The sequence below is a fragment of the Amphiprion ocellaris genome, chromosome 17 (genome assembly GCF_022539595.1).
Source record: "Amphiprion ocellaris isolate individual 3 ecotype Okinawa chromosome 17, ASM2253959v1, whole genome shotgun sequence".
In the NCBI taxonomy this organism is placed as follows: Eukaryota; Metazoa; Chordata; class Actinopteri; family Pomacentridae; genus Amphiprion; species Amphiprion ocellaris.
Window position 1 is genome coordinate 29480192 of NC_072782.1, and position 24509 is coordinate 29504700.

General features: G+C 36.7%; 1 protein-coding gene across 1 annotated transcript in view; it reads right to left on the reverse strand.

Moving 5' to 3' along the window:
* ghrb (growth hormone receptor b) overlaps positions 1–24509 on the reverse strand; it is a 30034-nt gene that overhangs the window by 3312 nt on the left and 2213 nt on the right. Inside the window, exons 2-8 of the mRNA XM_055019313.1 lie at positions 18958–19045; positions 6643–6778; positions 3221–3396; positions 1445–1623; positions 1181–1325; positions 873–963; positions 550–619 (exon numbers count right to left, since the gene is read on the reverse strand). Coding sequence (XP_054875288.1) covers positions 550–619; positions 873–963; positions 1181–1325; positions 1445–1623; positions 3221–3396; positions 6643–6778; positions 18958–19036 — 876 coding nt within the window. The 5' untranslated portion in view covers positions 19037–19045. The remainder of the gene's footprint in view (positions 1–549; positions 620–872; positions 964–1180; positions 1326–1444; positions 1624–3220; positions 3397–6642; positions 6779–18957; positions 19046–24509) is intronic.

Sequence of the window (24509 nt, forward strand, 5' to 3'; positions counted from 1 at the left end):
GCAAATGTGACTGCAATGACTGGTGTAAAGGCAGGTGGTCCACTAATGGTGGTTCGCCATTGTGCATAGCAACTCTGTCGCCATTGGAAACTGTAAAAGACTTTGAGTACCACTAAGTGAAGTCCATTTACCATTTACCATTCATTTACAAAGCATAATGGCCTTAGTATTTCCAGAAAGAAGGTGGTGCTAGATCCAGCATTAAGCAGTTGTTGGTGGCACTGCACATTAAGATCCTCCTACAGTGGCTTTAGCTTCAAGATGTGGCAGCTACAGCTTGGTTTCATAGAGAAGGAATGGTTTCAGACAGGTATGAGATAGAAGTCCATGTACACTGTCTTTTAAGTAAACCACATGGATTTGTTTTCCCAATAGCAACTGCAATAAGAGAGCTAATGCTTGCTAAGTGACTGCTTGGAAACTGGTTGATAGGAAGCGTAGTCGACTACAGACATTCAACAACTAACCTGAGCTCTATCTCTTTAACATGGGCAGGAAAATATCTCTTTGTTGTGTTGCCAAGTGTTGTAACATGTGGTTGGACAGTACCTTGAGTAGCTCAGGGTCAATTCCTCTTATTTTAGGTCCAGGAACCGGAGGCAGAAGCATAACCATCAACCTTAAGGGATAAGGAAAGGAATAGTGGTGATTTTCACATCACAAATGCAGGAAAGTAGAAAAGGAGCTCAATGGCAGACTTCAGCACAACACTACAGACGTGAGACAAACAAGCCCTGCACAAAGCAAACACTAGAGCAGCTTTTCAAGGTCAGGCAGCCTACACAGTGAACTGATCAATGAGACGCACACTGCAAAGATTTTCAATAATATCCAGCTCTGCAGAGAACTCCTGGTGACTGTAAAATACTTACTTTTCTTGCTGCGATATGATGACTAACATCAGGATGGCGACTAAACACAAGGCGCCAAAGATGAGCAGAGCCACCACTGGGAATCTTGAAACTGATAAATAAAAAACAGTGCACACAAATTCACATATAATGCATTATAAAATCATACATACACACAACTAATTCTGAGGGAGTTGTTAGGTAATTGTAGGCAGGAACATTGAGACAATGAGCCATAGCTTGTATGCGTTTAATGTAAAATCTTTATAAAAACCCATGTAATCCTCCAGTCAATCTATCCCAGCTTGAAAACTCTGCTGTGAGTTTACCTTTAGATGGAATGTGGACGAACACAGAGTCGCTGAACTCTCCAAACTCCTTCCCGCCCATCATTTTGCACCGAACCCGAACCTCATGGTTGACGTTAGTTTGGAGGCCATAAATCGAGGAAGATGTGCTTTTCACAAGGTCGGACTGTGATGAAGAAAACAAGGTTCAAACACCTGACACAGTTACAGCATCTTCCTTTGATGGGAGTTGAAAGATTGCTTTAAAAAAATCCCCCAAGACACGTTAGATTCATGGAGACACACCTTTTTCCACAGCTCAGAGTTGATGTCACGGTGCTGGATCTCGTACTGAAGTCTCATCCATCCCGTCTCCACGTCTGCAGACTGTGGAGGCTTCCAGCTCAGCATTATGTCATAGTAAATGCCAGTCAAACTCACATTCAGCAGCGTCCAGTTCAGGTGGACTGGAGGATCTGGTTGCACTGCAGAACAGAAAATCATTTAAAAGCAGTTTTATGGCAATATTTACGTAATATTATGTTGAAAACCAATCCTTTTGTCAAAATCACTGTCCATTAGTGTGTTTTTTCTGCTGCAGGCATTAAAGCAATTCGACACCCAAAGACCACATCCGTGTGTATTTATTAAAGAGCATGCCAATCCAAAATAAAGGTTATTATTCTGCCACTGTTTTGGATTGTGCCTTGTCTGAAAGAATATTTCGCAACCAGACTGCCAGAAGAGAATTAGTGAAACCATCCACTGATGCTGGGTGAGAAGGTTTGGCTCGCAGTCAGAGTTCCAGTTCATTCACTATCATGTTGAAACAGGAAAGGGGTGTTCAACGATCGCCGCAAAGTTGGAAGCACACTGTTGTAAACACCCCCATGAAAAACAGCCCTGGACTAAACTGGACAAAAGGACACTCTGACATCATAGTGGCACCACATGAAAGATCAGAGGACTGGATCTATTGAGCCTCTAGAAACAATGAAAGTTTGCTAAATGTCATCCACTGTTCCAATGACTATTCATCAAGATACTTCTATAAAGATCATAAATATCGACCTCAGTGTTTTTGCTTGTAATCCATTCAATGATGCGATCAAGCTGCATCCTCTAGAGCAGAAAAATGACGTCAGTGCAGAAGCTCATGAAACCGCAATTCCTCAAATGGCCACTTGAGGCCAAGTGAAGCAATTCCCATAGACCCCCATGTTAAAATGTCCAACTTTCCTGCTAAAATAAGCATGTTTACAGCCTGGTGCAAGAAACAGTTTCGGGCTCTACAGCTAATTTCCCCATTCATGACAACGAAACGGTTGGTTAATTTGTATATAACTCACACATTTAAATAGCATTAAGCCTTAAAATAATGCATTGTTAGGCTGTGACATGTTGGTGTTAGTCCATAGTCCACCTCATTTCCACTCATGATCCACCTCTGGCCTCATTTTTGGATTAATCATAAAGTTAAAGGATTCAGATTCAAAACGGTTGATGGGCCACCACACTGAGCCTCATAACCAGTTGATGGTTGTAATATTTCGCTGAATAAATGAAAACTTTGACCTATTGGTGACAATAGAGGTCATTAAAGTTGCTCCTCTGGGAACTTTAAATATCCAGAGAACCTTTTATTGATCATTCATCCAATAGTTTTCAAAAATTCTGCTCTGAACCACCAATGTCAGCCTCATAGTGACACTAGAGGTGTAGTTATAGGGGTCACTAAAGGCTCTGGGCTTCATCTGATTGTTGTTGAGATATTTCACTCTGGACAAAAGGTAGACTCTGGAACAACAGCTGCAATGTGGCTAAAAATCTTGACATAAACTGACCGGGTTTGTCGCAGAAACTGGTATTAGTAGAACAGAACCTAATCTGTAAGTTGGGGTAGAGCTTTAGTACTTTTTTTCTCGAAACTGAAACTCATTCCAGGGCAAGAAGTTGGGATTTTTTTGCGGTCTGAAAAGTGGGATTCAGGATTGTGATTCCTGGTCTGGTCACTGAAGTTTTGAGAGGAAAGTAAGGTGGAAATCTAATCCTAACAGATGGGCAGTGAGGCGGTAAACTCACCAATATCCTGAACGTAGAAATGGTTCTCGTCATAGAGGACGTCTTGATTCCTCGAGCGGAGCTGGATGCCGTAGTACGTCCAGATGACTGTGTGGTTCTTGTTGAAGAAGCACTCGTTGGGCCTCTCGGTGCTGTAGTGAGGACATTCGCTCCAGTTTTTAGGAGACGCAGGAGGCCTGACAGGAGGGTGGAAGGAACAACACTTCAGTCATTCTGAGAGACGACTCGACTCAACAAAGCAGTTCTTATGTTTACAATGGCAGGACAGTCGAAGGTATTTATGCCCAGGGGCAGGAGTGTTCTCAGTACACTTCAAGGCAATCAGCCACTTGGATTATGGGATATCCTGTGAACAAAGCTGACATTTTGGCCTGAGGGTGACTATAGAGGAGAGTTTATGGAGGGCAGCTGCATTCCTGATTTTACAATTTCATTTATTGCAACTAGATTAGATTTTCTAAGCTCTACTCAAACCTAAAATGTAGAATTTAGCCCTGGAACCTTTTTTAGTATTTCACAAGTAGTAGTAGTTTTATTCTGCAAGTGGAACAACTTGCTAACTGTCATTGTGAACATCTTATTGATAAAATTAGGAAAAATGTAAATAAAGAATGTCTCAAAAGAAAAGTTTAGTAAGTTCAGGAGAGCGTTAGGATCCACTGTTTGAATATTCAAAGCAATTTTCAAGGAAATCGAGCCACATGATTCTGTTCCAACTTGTTTGTTGGTTGAAAGGAAAACATCACCCCCAGTGAATGAGGAATTATCCTAATATGACCACAAATATCCAAACTCAGGAACCATGAAAAGATAAACATATGTATATGAGGGACGTTTTGATTTAATCTGATTTCATCTGGAATGCAGAATTCATTGTGGGAATTTACTTTCTTCGAATTTCTTAAGTTGACATACAGCAGTTTTTTTTCTGCAAAATCGAGCGGAGCAACTAATAACCCATAGACATCATGGATGCACATTCTTAATAAAATTCTGAAAAAGCTGACAAAATGTGATCAAGGACTTGCTGAAGGGAAAAGCTCAGTATGTTAAAAGAACATTAGGATCCATTATTTGGATATTTAGAGTAAATTTCAATAAAATTCAGTAGCAGGATTCTGTTCCAACTTGTTTGTTGGTTAAAAGGCAAACATCAGTTTATTTTCTCGTAGGTGTCCTAAGGCAAAATGCGAATATCCAAACTCAACCTGGAAAACAATTAAGTAAAATAAAAAAAAAATAAAACAGAACAATAAAAAAATAAAATGAAATAACATAAAACTAAATACTATAACATAACATAACATAAAATAAAGTAGAATAAAATAGAAAAAAATAACATAAAATAAACAAATAAAATAAACAAAATAGAATAAGTAGAATTAAATAAAGTAATGTAATAAAATAATATAACATAACATAAAATAAAAATAAATAAAATAGAATAAAATAACAACATAATAAAATAAACAAAATAGAATAAAATAAAATAATAAAATATAACAACAAAAATAAAGTAAAATAAAAATAGAATAAATAAAATAGAATAACATAAAATAGAATATATTACAGTAAAATACAATAAAATAAATTCAAATAAATAAAATTAAACAAAAGAATAAAATAACAGCATAAAGTAAAATAGAATAAAACAAAATAAAATGTAATAAAATAAAATAATTTTCATTAAAGTATATTCAAATGAATTAAATTAAAACTAATACATAAATAACATACAAACATATATTTACACTGTTAATTCATTGTATAAAAGTTGCTTTATCTGAGTATATCGATGTGTATTATTTTGATTTAATTTTGTGATATAATTTTTTAGTCTAGCTTCAGGTTATTATTGACCGTGTGATTGATTTCAAACATGTGACGGAGCATTAGGACATGAGTTACCATCGAAAGCCTGACTGTCACACGGAGAGCGCTGCATGAATTTATACCACCGTCGACCTGACAGTTGAAAATATGGCTCGGATGCATTACATTTCCTAAATTACTGCCTTTGTGGCTCCGACACGCCGAGACGGTTCAAGTAATGCAACGAGCGACGGCGAGGATCAGCGAACTGTCAGAGCGATTATCCAGGAGGAAGGAGCCTCCATGAATACATCAGGATGGAAGGCGGCCTGACAAACAAATATATGAGGCTGACGTGATGAAAATATGGTGGAAGATGAAGCTTCTTCATGACAGAGGAGGTGGATGGTATATATACAGATGTGGTGCTGCTTTAATGGACAAGAGTAGGGATATTTTATATTTTACAATGAAAACACCGATTATAATCAAAAACATACCTCTAGAGTTATTCCTAGAGCTCCATTATTGTTCAAAAACTACTAAAAACACATTAATGAGTCATTCAGTTGTCTCTTTACTATAATGAACACACACTAGTTTGACTCAGTTCTACATATAATGTCATCTGCAATTATATTCTCACTCAAGCATCAAATATGTATTAATCCCCAGCTGAAAACAGTCCCAAACATGCTAACTATATGCTTCAGTTCAACTAATCTGTGATAAAGACAAAAGTGCTAGTTTTTTAGGAACCTACCAAGCCTTTTTGAAATATTTAACTATATATTTGTTTAACAATGACATACATCTTGTAGGGAAGCCAATGGGTTAGTCATTGAAAGTGAAAAAATAAGATAAGTGATTTATAAGTGTTTTTTTTTTTTTTGCATTTTTTTGGCATATACATTTTTGTCTTGAAGGACCTTTGAGTAACTTTTTTTTAAACTGACGTTCCAGGGTTAAAATATTTAAGTATATGCTTATTCGACAAAGATGGATGTCTTCAATAGAAACCAATGGGATTGAGACTGAGCGCCACGGACAATGTAGGGAAGTGTGAATATAAATAGACTTGGACGAACACATTGTTGGCTCCAATTTGAAAATTCACTTTCCATATACATCCTTTTTAGTAGGCAATAAACCTGACAATGCAGTGAGTCATAAAGAACAACTACAAGTTACCTTAAACTGGACTTTGCCTCGACAGCACAGAGTGAAATACATCCAGATAAGCTTTAGATACAGCAGTGGAGCATTAAAACCAGTCACCTCACTTCAGCTCAATCAGAACTGAAGGTGTTTCTTTAGAAATATTGTGTCTAACACATCGGATTCATTTTAATTTAATCTGAATCGCCTCTGGGGCCAAACGACTCGTATTTTTCATGCTTTGAGTTAATTTTCTGGCCTTTTATGTGCGTAATTACAGTCAGTAAAAACAGAAGTGACCTAAAGCTTCACACTTTGCCTGAAGATGACATGTTTTTTGGATGTAAAGATACTGCTGCTGCTCCACTTAGCTTCTTCTTTTGACATTCTTTTTCATGTAGTACCTCCGTTTACCGCATATGTTAATAATGACAAAGCGTTTCCCTCCTCACTTCTTGTTAATGTAGAATAATCGGAGGTCTCCCGGCTCGGAGACGTTCTGGAAAGATCCGACATTCCACGTGCAGCGGAACGTCTCCATGTCGGCCGAGACGCAGCCAGTGAGGTGAGGGCGTCTCTCAGGGACGTCTGCAGGGAAACAGAGAGGAAAATTACACATTATACAATAAGAAACGTGCTTCTTTTCTATATTTCTGCTGCTGCCGTGACTTGTTGTTCCTCTGGAGGACGACTGAGCTGCATTCAGCGCCGTATAATCACTGAAACCGAACTCCGGCGCGCAGCTCAGCCAGAGGCGAGTATCAGCATTTTCCTGGAAGTCGTTTTACTGGCCTTCCAGAGAAAGAGCTGCAGCTGGAGAGTTCACTGCCACCGCTGTCGTGGAATGAGCTATTTGCTTTCACGGTACTCAGAAAGGCACATAAAAAATAAAAAAAACGTTGGGTCCTGTTTTACTGCCTGCAGAAACTGGAACCATGTGTGTACAGGGAACATTTCTGCAGCTTTCTAGCAGCAGCTTTCAGCTCTTTTTCAAATGTTTGCAGTGTTTAAACAGCAAAGGTAAAGAAACCGAGTGCAGGAAACAACACAAAATGCAATGCAAAAGACTAAAAGAAGCTATTTTCCTGTTTTTGTCAAGTTTAACTGGCCTTTCTAGTTGGACACGATAAATTCCAAACAGGATACTATGGACGTACACGGTGTACAGTTAGCATTTGGCACAGCTCTTCTTACATTCTTTCTCTCATGTCCTGACGTACACTCGCAGTATTGTGCAATAATGCATCAATGAACGGGTGAGAACATGGAAAACTCTGCTACATTTCACCACTTCACAGACTCGTTCCACCCACACCGAGGAAAACAAAATCCTCTCTTCGCTTTTGGGGCTCTTAGCGTTTATGTGCATCGGGTTTTAAAGTTCTGACATGACAGATGTGTGTGGGAGTTACTTTGTAGTGGTTGCAACATTAAAGAATGTCTTCAAAAGGCCTGAAAAGAATTTGCAAATTGTCCACTGGGCAGTAGAGCTGCAATTAGTCATTATTTTCACCGTTATTTGCTTGATAAAATGTTTAAAAAATGTGAAAATTTTCAATTATGGTTTCTCAAAGCTGAAAATAATGTTCTGAAATCCTTTACTTTGTCCATATACCAAAGACATTCACTTTATGTCGCAGAGAAGTTAAAAAAACTGAAAAAAATTGTGAAAAATTATAATTACTTGGTCCTAAACCCTAGAAATTATAGCCTTAAATCTCTTATTAGTTCATATATGAAAGATATTAAGTTTAGTGTTGTGGAGGAGCTAAAAAAAACTGTTAAAAAAAATAGTGAAAAACTATAATTAGTGTTTCCTAAAGTCTAAAATAAAGTTGTAGAATCCTTTACTTTGTCCATATACTAAAGATATTCAGATAGATCAGATAGAAAAAGATATTTGTGTTCTCCACAAACTAGAGATATTCAGTTTAGTGTTGCAGAGGAGTTAAAAAAAAACAGAAAAAAAGTGTGAAAAATTATAACTAATGTTTCTTAAATCCTAAACTCATGTCCTCAAATCTCTTATTTTTAGTCTATATACTAAATATATTGAGTTGAGTGTTGCAGAGGAGTTAAAAAAGCAAAAAAAAAGGTGAATAATTATAATTACTGTGCACTAAATCCTAAAATTAAGTCCTAAAATCTCTTATTTTGTATCCACACCCAAAGATATTAAGTTTAGTGCGGCAAAGGTGTTAAAAAAAATGAAAAAAAGTGAGAAGTTAAAATTACTGTGTCCTAAATCCTAAAATTATGTCCTAAAATCTCCCATTTTTAGTTTATATACCAAAAATATTCAGTTTAGTGTCATGGAGAAGTTAATGAGGCTGAAAGAAAACAGTGAAAAACTCTAATTACTGTGTTCTAAATCCTAAAATCATGTCCCTAAATCGCTTATTTTTAGTCCATATACCAAAAATATTCAGTTTAGTGTCACAGAGGAGTTCAAAAAACAGAAAACATTCACATTTAACCCTCGTGTCGTCTTGTGGGTCAAAATTGACCTGTTTTAAAGTTTGAAAATGTGGGAAAAAAACATATTTTCACAGTGAAACTTCTGATGTCCACATTTTCAACATTTTTGGGAAATCTTTCAACATTTTTTTGGTGCAAAAAAGGAAATGTTAAAAATGTTTCTTAAGAACATTCCCAAAAAAAATCAACCAAAACCCAGTGAATTTCGCTGGATTTTGGTTGATTTTTATGTGAATGTTCTTAAAGAAAAAATTAGAAGTTTTACTGATATATATGGAGTCACTTTAGATATTTTCAGGATTTTTTGGGAAGATTTTTAACCATTTTAAAAAAATATTTACAAGAATTTTCTTGCCAAATTTGGGAGATTTTTTTTTTTTTTTACTAAAACTTTGAAGGGAAACTTTTAAGGAATTATTAGAATTTTTTTCCTGAAGGTTTTGCAAATTTTCAGAAATTTGAGGAATTTTTTAGATTTTTTTCAGACAAGGAAACACTATTTTTTGGTGCCCGTAAATGAAGACAACAGGAGGGTTAAGAAGCTGAAATTAGAGAATTTTGACTTTTTTTGTAAAAAAGTTACTAAAATTAACTGATTGTAAAAATAATTGATAACTGAGTAATCATTGCAGCTTTTTTAGACAGAAATGACAAGCTGAGGTTTTTCTGCAAATGCATGAGTTTATATAAAAATCTATATATTGTTGTTGATATTAAACTTGTACCAAATATTCCAGCATCAAGGCCTTTAAAGACCCTTGACTAAAGCTCCACTTCCTCTTTCTAGAGCTTTCAGCCACCTCACATGGCCTTCATCTACACATGCTGTTGTTCCACCGGAGCACAGTGTGGACGTATGCTTGTTTAAAGCCGGTGAGCTGACCTCTTTAAACAAACTGTGCTGCAGGACAGCGGCGGCCGTCAGCTGATCAACACTTCACAGAGGATCAACATTGGAGTCTGGGCCGGCCGAGTACCGAGAACGACGAGTACAAGAAGACGAATACCTCTGGCCTGCTTCAGGGAAGGGGAGCCGAGGGTTAAAAATAACCTGTTTACCAGATCCCCGACGCCTCCTCGGAACTGCGCTTAGTCAGGACTAAGACAAAAATCAATTTGACACTCAGATATGTGAAGCACTTTTTTTCGTGGCTGACTTTCTAGCGATACGTGAGGATGTGCACGCAGTTCGTTGGTGTTACCGGGGAAATGGGCTAAAATGGCCTCAGGTGCATTTTTGGTTTGGTTCTATTGCTGCTTGAGAGAAGCATTGCAGGGAAGATTTTCTGTCATGAAATCACAAAAAACTTTTACTTTTCTCACAATATCACAGCTACTGACGTCTCTGGTATGAATGCCTTTGACAAATCAAGGCAAAAGACTGTTTTATGACGCTATTTGACTGGAATTAAAGAAATAGATCGAGCTTGGTAATACATAGTGCAAAAAGCATAACTCAGATAGGTATTTATTTTATAAGAAAAGGCAAAAAAGGCCTTCAAACTTGGTATTTTAGCTTCTCAAATGACAGTTTTTAGTGATTTCGCAAATAAAGTTGCACAAACTGCAATAGAAAGTTCAATCCCCCAACAAATAAACTATTAGATTTCCTCAGCAAACAATATAGTTACTCTTCTTACTTATTTACACTACCGTTCAAAAGTTTGGAGTCAACCAGACACTTTCATGTTTTCCCTGAGAACTCACACTTTTATCCATGTGCTAACATAACTGCACAAGGGTTTTCTAATCATCAATGAGCCTTTCAACACCATTAGCTAACACAATGTAGCATTAGAACACAGGAGTGATGGTTGCTGGAAATGTTCCTCTGTACCTCTACAGAGAAATTCCATTAGAACAGTCATTAAAAACTGCATACATTTCAAAAATAAGGACATTTCTAAGTGACCCCCAAACTTTTTAATGATAGTGTATAATGCAAAAGTTGGGTATCTTTTATTAAAAAAAATGCAAAAAAGGCCCTTCAAACTTTGTATTTTAGCTTCTCAAATGACTATTTTTAGTAATTTCACAAATAAAGTCGCTCCATCTGTCCAAGAAAGTTTAGTCCCCCAACAAATCTACTATTAGATTTCCTCAGCAAACATAATTACTCTTCTTACTCTTTTATACTGCCATAAACCATAATTTAAGTGCTTGAAAAGCCATGTCAAGGCCAACATTTCCAAGTGCTTGGGGTTGATGGTGGGCCCACTAAACACAGCACTTTGACACCAGGGTTTAAATCAAGACCACAGTATGGCCTCAACCAACTATGTGAGCAGCTAAAAGTAACCAGAGACGAGGAAATAGGATCAGGAAGTTCACATTGTGTTCTTGTCGTGTATGCAGCAGCAGATGCAATCAGTAACTTCATGTGATGTTGTGAGATAATCATCAGAACTTGTGCTGCATGGCTTTTATGACCATTTGTAGGTGTTTTGGTGTGATTTCATTATGGATCTGCAGATGCAACACCGAGTTGAAATGTGCACAGATCTCCAATAACAGGCCCAGATCATTGAGGATCATTGTTGGGGACAAGAGTTGGGTCTTCAGCTATGACTCTCAAATCAAACAGCAGTCAGGATTCAAGTTTAACCCTCCTGTTAAGTTCATTTCTCAGGATCAGCAATGATGTTCCTAGGGCATGTTTAATAATCCAAGAAACCCAAAAATCCCAATTAACATTGTTTATATCTCATTATCAACTCCATCACCAACCATTTCAATCAATATTTAATGTTCTTTGCCTCTCACAGATCATGGTTCAATGAGGATGATTCACTCGTTTTTCATAAGAAATGCATCTTTAAACTGTTTTTAATATAGGAATACATCGAAAAGACCTACACTACAGTTCAAAAGTTTGGGGTCATCCAGACGATTTCATGTTTTCCATGAAAACTCCCACTTTTATTCATGTGCTAACATAACTGCACAAGGGTTTTCTAACCATCAATGAGCCTTTCAACACCATTAGCTAACACAATGTAGCATTAGAACACAGGAGTGATGGTTGCTGGAAATGTTCCTCTGTACCCCTATGGAGATATTCCATTAACAAGCAGCTGTTTCCAGCTAGAATAGTCATTTACCACATTAACAATGTCTAGACTGTATTTATGATTAATTTAATGTTATCTTCATTGAAAAAAAGGTTTTCTTTCAAAAATAAGGACATTTCTAAGTGACCCCAAACCTTTGAACAGTAGTATTACATATAAAATACAATAGTTTTGCAAAACGTTGATTAAAAAAAAAAAAAAGCATTTTACATATTGAGTTTTGTTTTATGGAGTGAAGTTGATAAATTAAAACAAGACGCCGCTTCTGTTCAGGATTGCAATTATGTGAAATGAACTCTTCATTTCATATGTTGATTACATGGAAAAAGTTTCATCTATCTGAAAAATACTTCGAACAAATTTGAAAGATTTTTTCACTTTAAAATGGGTCAATTTGAGCCGCAACATAACAGGAGAGTTAAAGATGGTGAACTGTAGGTGTGGAGCACAACCAAGAGGACAGTTGTCATTTTCTTTGACACTCTCAGGAATTTGCACCATAAGTTAGTCTCCCAGGGTCAGATTGTCAATGCAGGGTTCTACTGTAACGTACTGATGCATCTCATGGAGAACTTTCAATGCAATTTGTTGCTCCATCATGTGAAGACATGTAGAAAATGCACATTTCTTGAGCTGCATCAACATACTCCTCATTCCCCATCCAGCTGATTTGGTGTATTTGGCTCCCTGTCTTCTTCTTCCCAAAAATAAAGCACAAGTTGAAAGGTTGTACTGCAGATGGTACTTTACAGAACAGGTGTCCGGTCAGTTTTCCAAGCAGTGCAGAAGCTCTGGTATCAACGCACTGAGTGACTCCATTACCGCAGATGGTTACCAGATTGAAATCGAGTGCAGTTATTGGTTTTTATTGGTGTGGAAATTTGTACAAAAAAAAGTTGACAATTCTTTTGTTTGCTTTGAGTGCATAATGTACAATAAACAATAAAAGTACGTTCTCAGGGAAATTCTAACTGATTTGCAACTTCAATCGACTACATTTAATCCTCATAGGGATAGAAAACATGCGAACACCACCATCTTCTACAATAATTAACATTTTTAGGAGACCAGGTAGTTTTTTTGATATGTTATAGATTTCCCAGTACATTCAAAATGTAAATTTAACATCTAAAATATGCAGCTTATTGATCAGAATATCCATCTATATACACTGCTGTTCAAAAGTTTGGGGTCACTTAGAAATATCCTTATTTTTGAAAGAAAAGCAGTCTTTTTCAAAGAAGACACCATTAAATTAATCAGAAATACAGTCTAGACATAGTTAATGTGGTAAATGACTATTGTAGCTGGAAACAGCTGATTTTTAATGGAATATCTCCATAGAGGTACAGAGGAACATTTCTATCAACCATCACTCCTGTGTTCTAATGCTACATTGTGTTAGCTAATGGTGTTGAAAGGCTCATTGATGATTAGAAAACCCTTGTGCAGTTATGTTAGCACATGGATAAAAGTGGGAGTTTTCATGGAAAACATGAAATTGTCTGGGTGACTACAAACTTCTGAACTGTAGTGCAGAAAGTCGTCTTAACTTCAGTCCACCAGCTAAAACAATAATCCTGCTCATGTATTAATGCTTTTTTATTGTACCATGTTGCTATGAGTGGATGGCATTGGAAAAACAATAAAACTATGTTGTCAGGGAAAATTTTACTCATTTGTTTTCAGCTGATTTAATTTAATCCACATGAGGACAGAAAATACAACGCAAACACTAACACATGCTTAGATGCACGAGTGATTGGATCCTACACTCTTCCACAAGTGGGTCGAAAATTACCCATATAAGAATCAATGTGTTTTTATCATTTTGGTCAAAAATAATAATAATTTGTATTATTGTTTGTATTATATTGTTGGTTCATGTATTTCATGTTTGAAATACGTTTATTTTTCACTATATAACAGATTTTGAACATTCTGATGATTGATAAAGAAGAATATTACACAGAACAGCAACAGAAGAATGTCAACATCCATTTTGTTGACATTTTTTCACTCTTTTCCTTCAAGTTTGTGCATCACCTCTTGTATGATATTATTAGTGATAAAGAGCTTGGAGTAGTCATACAAATATTACAATTTCTTTAAAAGTATAAAAGGTAAATTTAAATGGAATGAAATCAAAAACATGTTTTTTGAGGAATAGCTGGAAAATGAAAAGATAAAAACTTTTCCTTACAAAGATATTGCAGGAAAACGACCTCACTGAGTCATTTTGACCCACTTAGGCTTCTGAGGGTTAACTTCTAAAATGTGCAGCTTATTGATCAGAATATCCAAGAATGTAGTCTTATCTTTACTCCTCCAGATAAAACAATAATCCTGCAACAGTAAATATGGTCTTATAAAATAATATGAACAACTGAAATTATTATTCAATCAACAGATAACTCAAGAAATAATTATGTATTTTCTGGCTGCGCCCCTTTAAACATGCAGTTTCCCTGCTTTCATTGGTCTTTTAAGAGTAAATATTACATTTTTGAGGCTTTATATTGTTGCATACTTCACCCGTCAGTGTTTTTAATGCTATGGAGGATCAGTGTATTGATCAAAGTCAGAGTAAATTTAGTTTTAAAGCACATTTTTCTGACAATACCTCTGCATTTTTAAATCTAATGTTACTTTTAAGTAAAATCTTGCATGCAGTATGTGTATTTTTGAGGAAAAGAGGTCAAAAATTAAACATATATTGCTCCATAAAGCCTGACCTTTTCACACCGTACATTTTAATGAAGGTACTTTGGGTTTGTGGTTGACTCGCAGTCTGACAGGCTTCACTTTCGTTGCTTTTACGTGTGACTAAGAGCTGCAGTGTTTGCTCAGCAGCTGCTACACAGAGTTCACTGCTGGAGTAAGCAAACATGCGAGCAGCAGATCTGGAGTTCACTCCGAACACACAGACAATTTCACAAATGGTAATGTCAATTTGCGGCCTATTCTCAACGCGGCGCTCGTCTTTCTGAGCTGCCGGCTGGAGTAAACATGTTTACAGCAGCGTTTTCTTCTCCGCCGGCTCGGTCTATTTCAGGGTGAAAGTAAACATCCTCGCTTGCTCGCTGTGTTTTGATAAGCCCAGCTGCGCTTCCTTTAAGCCGTGATTTGGAAGGGACCAGGAAATAGCAGCTAGCCTTAATTTCCTTCAGAGGGCTGAATGGTGGCCTCAACAGATCCCATAACTCCTCATCTCTCTTTGTTTACGCAACCTCTCCACGGTAATTAGTGTGTGTTTTTCCTATTATCGCGTCTATTAACATCTGCACAGTGCGTCGGTGGGAAGCCTTCATTAATGTCTTTCCTGAGAGCGCGTACAGAAAACAGTTATTTAGAGAGTCACATGTTCAGACATCAATCAGTGCACTCTCAGGGGGAAACGCCTTATGGTCTGCGTTTAGAAAAAGCCATTTCCTCGCTTGGCTGAGGGCCACGATGCTCTCATCAGTGATTACAGCTAAGAACATTTCACTAACAAGCTTTATGGGATAAAAGTTGGATGGGAAAAGAAAAAAAAGGACATGCCTGAAAGCGCACAGTCGAGGAGAAAACGCAGCTGCATTAACAACAAACATCAGGATTCCTGAAACACTTGTTCACCCCTACAGAGACGATTCAGTTCCTAGAAGTTGTTTTAGCCCATCTGTGTGCTGAAAGGAAAAGTCCTGTTTACTTTCCAATTAACTACCCAACCTGACCGACCATCGAGGTTGTTTATACACAGATGAATTTATATGGGTCATTTCAGAACTGGAGGACATTTGGGCTTCAAAATTCTTTAAAAAAATAACCTTCTCTTTTACAGTGTTCTGCTCCATAGTCATCAATAATAGGTAATAAACTATCAAAGGCTTGATTGGCTCAGCTCACACATCAATGGTACCCTTTTTATTCCATGTTTTTTGTGTTGTTTGCTAACCCTACTCTAATCACAGTAACAGGGTTGCTAATCCATGCTAATGTGATCTTTTTCTCAGCAGTAGAAGCTAGATATTTAGCTGCTGTTACTGCTGACCAAGAGGACAAACTGACTGATGGAAACTGATGGAAAAAATAAAAAGAATTTGTCTGATCCTGATAACATGAGCTGTAGTGATTTTGTGGTGATTTTGCATTTTTTAGGGGTAATTTTGCCTGTTTTTCTCATGATTTTGTGTGTTTTTGTTGTGATTTTTCATCTTTTTATATCAATTCAGTGTCTTTTTAAAATAATTGTGCCTCCTGTTGTAGTGATTTTGTCTGTTTTAGTTGTGATTTTTCATCTTTTTATGGTGATTTTGTGTCTTTTTGTGATTGTTTTTCCTCCTTTTGTAGTGATTATGTATTTTCATGGTGATTTTGCATCTTAGTGGCAATTTTGCCTGTTTTTTGTCATGATTTTGTGCATCTTTATTGTGATTTTGCACCATTTTCTGGTGATTTATGTCTTCATGTAGTGTTTTTTTCATCTTTTTATATCAATTTTGTGTCTATTTTAAAATAATTTTGCATCCTGTTGTAGTGATTTTGTGTGTTTTTGTGGTGATTTTGCATCTTTTAGGTAGAGTGAGAAATTCAATCAAGGCTGACAATGTTATGAAAATATGAAAAATAGAAGAGAGGACATAGCGTTGCTCTACACATTCTTTTGGAAAACTGTTTGATGATGTTAATTCCAGTGTTTCATGTGATTCAAGGTTTTCTACTTCTTCTTCCAGCTAAAAAGGTTTTGCTAACAGTGTTGTTGTGGAACATGTTCCATGCATAATAATCATTATTTAAATATTATGTTGATTAAAAAAAAAATGCTCCCACAATTATAAGAGAAATCAATGAAAAAATAATACCAAAAGAAGAGATTCCAATTTCAATTCAGCTGTTTTATTTGAGCTTCAATTTGGTCATCAGGGGGGTAGGTCGAGAAAAATGTAATTTTAGGAGGAACTCGATTTATTTCAGATTTTTAAAAAATATTTTCAAACATTCTTTTCACCTAGTTTTTTTTAGATTTGGTCTCAGGACAAGCAAATTTACACAACAACTGGATTATTGGATTATTTGAAATTTCATGAATGTAAAATGTCCTCCAATTCTGGAATGATCCACATTATGATGCAGCAACGCTGTGGTAGAGGTTCGGTTTGATTTAAAATAAGTCCTTTGCAGAGGTTAGTTGACCTTTGCCTTCACGGTTACGATAATAAACACGTGGTTGTAGAAGTAACAGATTTACCAGATGAACAGAGCGGCTGGTATTGTTGCTAATTCGTCTACGTGTACATGTTTGTGTTAGCTTACAGAAGTGACCACAAAGGAGCTTTCGCAAGCTTCAGCAGGTGTTTATAAGTCTCACTTTCTGTCTGGATCAGATTTTGTCAACATGACAGCATCACAACTGATCCATTAATACTAATGAAATCATGCAAAAACGCAGCAATGATTTATGTATTTGTGAGACAATGTTAAACATGAAGCAAACTGCAGTCTCCTGTGTTAAAGTCCAGCATTTTGTTGGCTCGTCTATCCACCCCAATCTCCTCCCGCAGGGATTTTTGGCTTTATGAATTCTACCAGCTCCCTCATTTTCTCGTTTTACAGTCACTACAGTCACTAGAGGCTGCTGTCACAAAGATACAAGGCCAGTATCTCATTTTCACAGAACATTCAGTACAAGGCTTCTGACACGAAACTCTGATGGTTGAGTCATCGGTATAAAAGATGAGCAACTGGGCTCTTTGATAAAAGGCCTGTGAGCATGAAAACGTCAGTAGAGAGGTGTACTTCTGTTAGAAACTGAGCAGTGAACAGTTTGTAGTAGCCCCATAAAAAGATTCAACAGCATATATTCACGTTAGTGAATGTTTGGCGTTTTGTCAGTAAAAGGATAAAATGATTAATCAAATTATTAATTATATTAATTATTTCAGTGCTGGAGTACTGGTTGGTTTCTGGGTAAAATCATGAATCTATCACATATCATGGGGGTCAACGGGGACCCGACAGTCATTTTCTTCCCCAGAGGCCCCTTGAAAGTTAATCCAGCTCCGACTAAAAAGCTGCGTAAAGCCGATGGCGTCACGTTGAGTCCTGGAAAGAGGATCCGATCGCAGGACACCAGACACCAAGGCAAGATGTAGAGTAAACTTTACTAAAACTTATTGCTGGTGTTAACACATAGACAGACGTGCAAATGGGCTGAAAGAACAAGAAATAGTTGGAACTAAGATAATCACAAAGGAGGGAAACTAAACAAAGACAGGAGACACTTTGAACATGAAACAGGGATCAGACTGAGAGTATATTTTAGTAAATCCAGGACACACATGAGCTGAAGGTTTAAGATTTTATGGTTCTTTGGAGGTTCTTCAACTCCTTTCACTTAAAAAAAACGTGCACTGATGTTGTCTTTGATTTTATCTTGCTCATCATGTACTTTTAAACGTGTTCTTTGGTTACATGTAGTGATTTCTCAGCCATTAAACACATCAGCACAATCTGAATACCTGAACAAAATTAGAGGTGAAGCAGCGAGTCACGAATCTGCAGCTCAATAAAAGGTTTCAAACTTTCTATAGCGTCTGCAGAAAAAAGAATGGAGGCATCATCATTCTCCTGTCAAATCACGGTGGCCTTGTTGAGCTGCACATTCATGCAGGAAACAAAAAAGGAATAAAGCCCAGCAGCAGGAGACCACGTCCTCCGTCCACACCTCTGCTCAGAGGCTGTTATGTAACCAGATGGATGAGCCTGCATGACTCAAATGGTCAAACCAGACCCGGTTTGTGGGTAAAATACGGCCCATGTCTGCAAATACACGACCTTTCCACCACCGCAGCTGGGAGGGCGTTTGTTGGAAAGCTTGGCCCGGACACACTAAACAGCTTCCCATTGTTCGGCCGTGGAGTGCTCTCCAGAATTCCTGGGAAGCCACTTCACTGGAAATGTGCAGTGGCTCTCAGCGGAGGGCTCCGGCGTTGTGCAACACATTTTTGTGTCCATGTAAGCGCCGGAGCTGCACAGTAAAGTATCGCAACTACTCCTGTTTTTCAATGAGCATCTAGTGTTGAGCCGTTTTCATTTCAAACACTGCGATTAAAGAATCTCGGTATTGGAAGACACCAAATGTCGAAGAAAGCATCATCAGAGCTGAGTGTGCACAGTAAGTCGGTGTTTGGTGCACAATAAACAGAACTTTAAACTGAAATAAGTCCTGAAACGTACCTGTCTGAGCGCCGGATTCCAGCGCTGAAGCAGTGAAGATGTGGAGGAAGAAGAGCAGCATAGTGCGAGCAGCAGCCATGGTGCTGAGCTGTGGAGGAAACATGTGGCTAATATTAGTTTCTCAGTGCAGCTGAACCACACGAGCCATGAAGGCCCAGCCCACCTCCACCACCATCAAACTGGGACCAACACTCCTCCTCCACAGAGCAGCACACCCAGGATTAAACCTTACAGAGCCAAAGAACTGGAAAGGAATTAACGATAATCTTCACATATATATAAAGATATGTTATTCTATGCGCTAACATCTGGCTATTTAAACTTTGTTCTGAGTCCTGATATCTGCTCTCGTTCTGTAGACTCAAAGAATCTTTTCAGGACACTTTAACTACCACTAACACTTTCATTTCAACTCCTTTCTGTTGCTTTAACTTTATTTTATTAGCTCATTTCATGCATTTTTTTTGGGCCATGAGAAAAAAATAAACATACAAATAAAACTGCTTATATTTAATGCAAGAGCTGCAACTTTTAGTGGCCATCAGGTCATTTGTCAAGCAAATGCTAAATATTTGATGCATTTAAGATTTTCAGCTGTTTGTCTGTCTATTTACATCTTTGTAATTTGAAGATATTTAAGATTTTGGACTGTTGATGAGTCCAAAAAAAGCAATTTTATAATATTAACCAGGGCTGTAGGTAAACATAATAGGTATTCATCTGTTTTTCTATGGAAAATGACAATAAATGGATCAGTCAAACAATTAATGAGCATTTTTACTCCATCCAAAACTTTCACACTGTGCTTGGTTTGACTGAAACCGGCCGGAGTCATTGAGCATCACAAAAGACTTTGTCATGGTGACCATTTATAAGTGTGGATGGAGCATGCAATCTTTTCCTTTTGTGCTGTTATATAGTTTTCTTTTGCCTTTGTCATTTTTTATTTTGCTTATTTATTTCTATTGGCTTACAACCAGGATCTGAGTACCTAATTTCGTGCTATGTCATGTGGATACATATGCTGGTATGACAATACAGAACCTCAAATCCTTGAATCCCTTTACTAGCTAAACCTCTACAGGAGTCGGCTTAAGGTCTACAAAGGCAGCTCGCTAATATATCCTCAGGTTATAGAAATGCTATCCTAGATAAACTTGGCTTGCATAAGCTTTGTCCTGAGGTCATTAAGTGTCACAGAAGACTTCATCATGGTGACTGTTTACTAGCTAAACCAATTTAGGAGTCGGAGTAACTCCTTCTTTGTGTTACAAACCATATGAAACAGCAAGAGGATCCACCTGGTGGCGCAGTCAGGTACTACAGCTAATCTACAACACCTAGTGTGTATCATGTAGGATAATGGTATAGAATTGATGTTGGCAAGCGCTAAACATTAAGTGACTCAAATTGGATACACATGGTTGCAAAAAATCTTGATCGGGGCCTCCCTACATTTGACCTACAATTGATAATATATTACATACAGTGGTCATTAATTCCCGTACTGTTATTGTAATTATTAACAGAGATGTGGTGAGGTCTACATTGGCAGCTTGCTAATATATCCTCAATTTCTATAAATGCTGTCCTAGATAAACTTCGCTCAACTTAGATCTGTGAGCTCTGGCTGGAGGTTATTACTCATAACAAAAGACTTTGTCATGGTGACCTTTTTTCTAGCTAAACCCCACAGTAAAGTAACCGCCTCCTTGTGTTGCGAACCATATTAAACATTAAGAGGGTCCACATGGTGGCACAATCAGGTACTACATCTACTGTACAATAGAATCTGTATTGGTGGATGTTAAACATTAACTTGCTCATATCGGATTGGCTTGGAGGTCTGGGAAATCTATACATTTTAGCTGCATCAAAAAATTGCAGCTGCAATTCGGTGATAGCACTTTAACCATATTGCGATTTCGATAACATTTCGATCAATTTTTCAGCCCTACTGAACGAAAAAACTGTGACGTACACTTCAGCAGCTCAATAGCATGTTAGGTTGATGAAATGACTGTTTGGCCTAAAAACATTAGAAGAAAACTGCCCTGAAAGCACAACAGTTCAAAGACTGATTGCACAAACATATCCTGAACACTGTCTATCATAGTCCTTGATAATGGAGCTCCATTGACCTCCATGCAGGTGTTAACTTGTCATTAATAAATGGCATTGCTGTTCTTATTATAGTATGGAGGTAGTTCTACAAGAACATATTGAAATATACATAAAAGTATATACTAAACTGGAACATCGCCCCTTTAATAACAGCACAATAAGCTCCAGAGTCTGAGCTGGAAAGCTCTGCAGTTAAGGATGAAATAATGTGAATCCTCATCAGTAAACAAGACCTGAACGAGGCCAAGAAAGTAGTAGAGATGGATTTCACAAATGCTGGCAGGAGCCCAGCGATGTTGGCAGGAGGTTTATGTCACGTTCCACTAGAAACTGTTTACTGTTTCACAACATGCCTCTCCGGGAACGAATCAACGATGGGAATACCAGGAAAGAAAGTAATGAATTAAACATGCTCTAATTTAAACCTGCTGCTGGTTCTCACCGCTGTCCAATAACTGCAGCGTCTTAGATTTTCTGAGGAAAAAGTGCTGAAGCTGAAACATCTGCATGTCTTTACATGTTGAGTTTTAATAAACTAGAAGATAATAAAGGCAAGAAGGTGTATATGAGGTGACAGATTGCTTTTTAAATGACAATTTTTTTTGCAATAACTATCAAATGACAATTTAAAAACCATGTGAAAAAGATCACTGTTCACTTTTCAGAGCTGTTCTTATATCTTCTGTCATAAATTCATAAATGTTTGAATTCATACGGTCTGTGCAATAAGTAAAAAAACTAAGTTTGATAAGAACAATAATTTATGATTCATAATTTTATTATTGTTTGAATTCATATGGTCTTTAAAATTAAAATATACCACCACATTTGGTTATAATAATAAATAAATATTTATGAAAGATAATAAAGAAGAAGATGATGAAGATGAAGATGAAGATGATGAAGATGAAGAAGAAGAAGATGAAGAAGAAGAAGAAGAAGAAGAAGAAGAAGAAGATGAAGATGAAGAAGAAGAAGAAGAAGAAGAAGAAGAAGATGAAGATGAAGAAGAAGAAGAAGAAGAAGAAGAAGATGATGAAGATGAAGAAGAAGAATTCATACAGTCTTTAAAATAGACTAAAAGTGCAATAAATAAAAGCTAAATTTTTTTTTAAAAAGTTTGGTTAAATGTTTGGTTAAAACAACAACAATGAAAATTGAAAAATTATAATAAGAACAATAATGATAATTATTATTAATATTATTATTAATACTAATAAATTAATATATAATAATGATAAATAATGAGAATTTAAGAAAAATATTAAGAACAATAATATTTTTCATTATCATGATTATTATTAGATCAATCAATTAATAATAATAATAATAATAATAATAATAATAATAATACTAAAAATAATAATAATAAAATAAGCCACTGCTTCTTTCCCAGTCATTTAACGTCTTCTTGAGTTCTTGAGGTTTTTATCCTGAGTGTGTTTAATGAAATTGTAAAAAAAAAAGTGTATTGTGACTAAGCGTGCACTTTAAACTACACATACAGCATCACACACACACACACACACACACACACACACACACACACACATAATTTAATATTTTACCAGTAATTCTTTTCACTCTCAGTCACAGTCTCCTCTTTTTTATTCCTTTACGTCTACAAACATTGAATCATGTCTTTCAGCTATGATCCATTCTTGTCATTGAGGTTTTCTTTTCTTATTTGAGTCATCTGTCTTGTTAGTTCACCACCTTCGCCTCTAAATTCACAGCTCTTATTATATCACAGCTTCTGTGATATAATAGTTCAAATATCTGACACTAGGCTTCCTATATTTCTGTTTCACTTTGACTAATATACTTTGAGTTACTAAGACTTACTGCACAGTATCAGTATTGATTTGAACATGTATTTGATGCTCATTTTTCATAATTCAGATTAAAATGTCTATTACTATTTGTGATTTTATCATTTAGTAATTATTAATACTAACAGAATGTTCAGTAAACCTTATTTTTTAATTCTCAATTTGCTCAAAACTTTAAAAAAATAAAGCACAATGACAAATTAAGGGGTAAATATCATATCTCATGTTTAAGATTCTAAGTTCACAAGTGCAATGTACTAAAAATACCTCCTGCCACATAATCTTTCACATCTTGTGCCCCATTTAATGGAGTCTAAATAGACTCAGGGTGAAGGTTTTATTACGAGTGTTTGCGTTTCCATTGATAAGGCCAAGAGGGAGAAACACAATGTTCACTTCCACCCATAAAACCTCGTCTGGAGCATCAGCGTCGCTACTTTCTAATCTCTGTTTACTGCTGTCGGTACGTATACACCTGATAACGGAGTCGGTTTGTTGTCTTTGGTTAAAGACTAAACTGCCCTCACAGCTGCAGGTTGCACAGATGGAGGCTCTGCAAAGTTTGCATTCAAGGCCAAGACGAAGCTTTTAAAAAGTATTGTGTTGCAGTTTGGTCCCAGTTTTCTGATAAACAACAGTTTGTTCTCATTTTCCAGCCTCATTATGACCCGCTGTAACGTTTTATGGTTAGACTGCAACAGTTATTTCACACAGCTGCTCTAAATTCACATGCAATTACGACGAAAACAGAGCAGAAGGTCAGCTAATAGTAGAGTCACACTGGGAGGAGGTCTGGGTGGATAAAGGGGTCGATTGAACACTAGATACTGCTGTTGATTTATACGTTAGATGAACTTGTCATCGTGGTAACCTAAAAAATGAAGGAGAAGCTTCAAACATGTAGTGAAATAGTCGTATTTTAACCCAAATCACGAAATTTTTTCTAACCCTAATCAAATAATATTGGTGTCAAAATTTAACCAAACCTCTAACATGTGAAAGTGGCAAACAAAGTGTGAGTTTTTTCTAAAATGGTGCTAAACCAAATCAGAAAACGAGTGAAAACCCAAAGTAAATGACAGAAAATGAAACTTCATTCTGAAACTGATCTTTTGGGTGAAAGTGCAGTTACTGGTTTATGCCACCAACCACCACTAATACCTTCAACATATGACATCAAAGGTCACAGATTATGTTTATTTCACAAAAAAAAATTACATTTTGTGGAGACTGAGTTGTTGTTAGACACACTTAAAATGAAAAAAAAGGTCAGAGATACTGTCTGTGGTACATAAAACTGTTACTAATTACTAAAGGGAACCATATTATGCACATTTAGAGTTTTATAATTTCATTTCTGGGTCCAACTAGAATCTCTTTACTAACTTCAGTGTTTAAAAAACTGATTATTTTCCTCACATTTTACTTAAAACGCTTCATTTTAGCTCCTGTCTTTTAATGCCCCGCCCAGTCTGCTCTGATTGGTCAGATGGCCCAACTTCACCTGATTATTGGCCAGAGAAAAAGTGTCTATTTTAAGAAAATAATGACTGACTGAGAGAAAGCTGCTCATTTGCTGTTGGGGGCGTTGCCAAA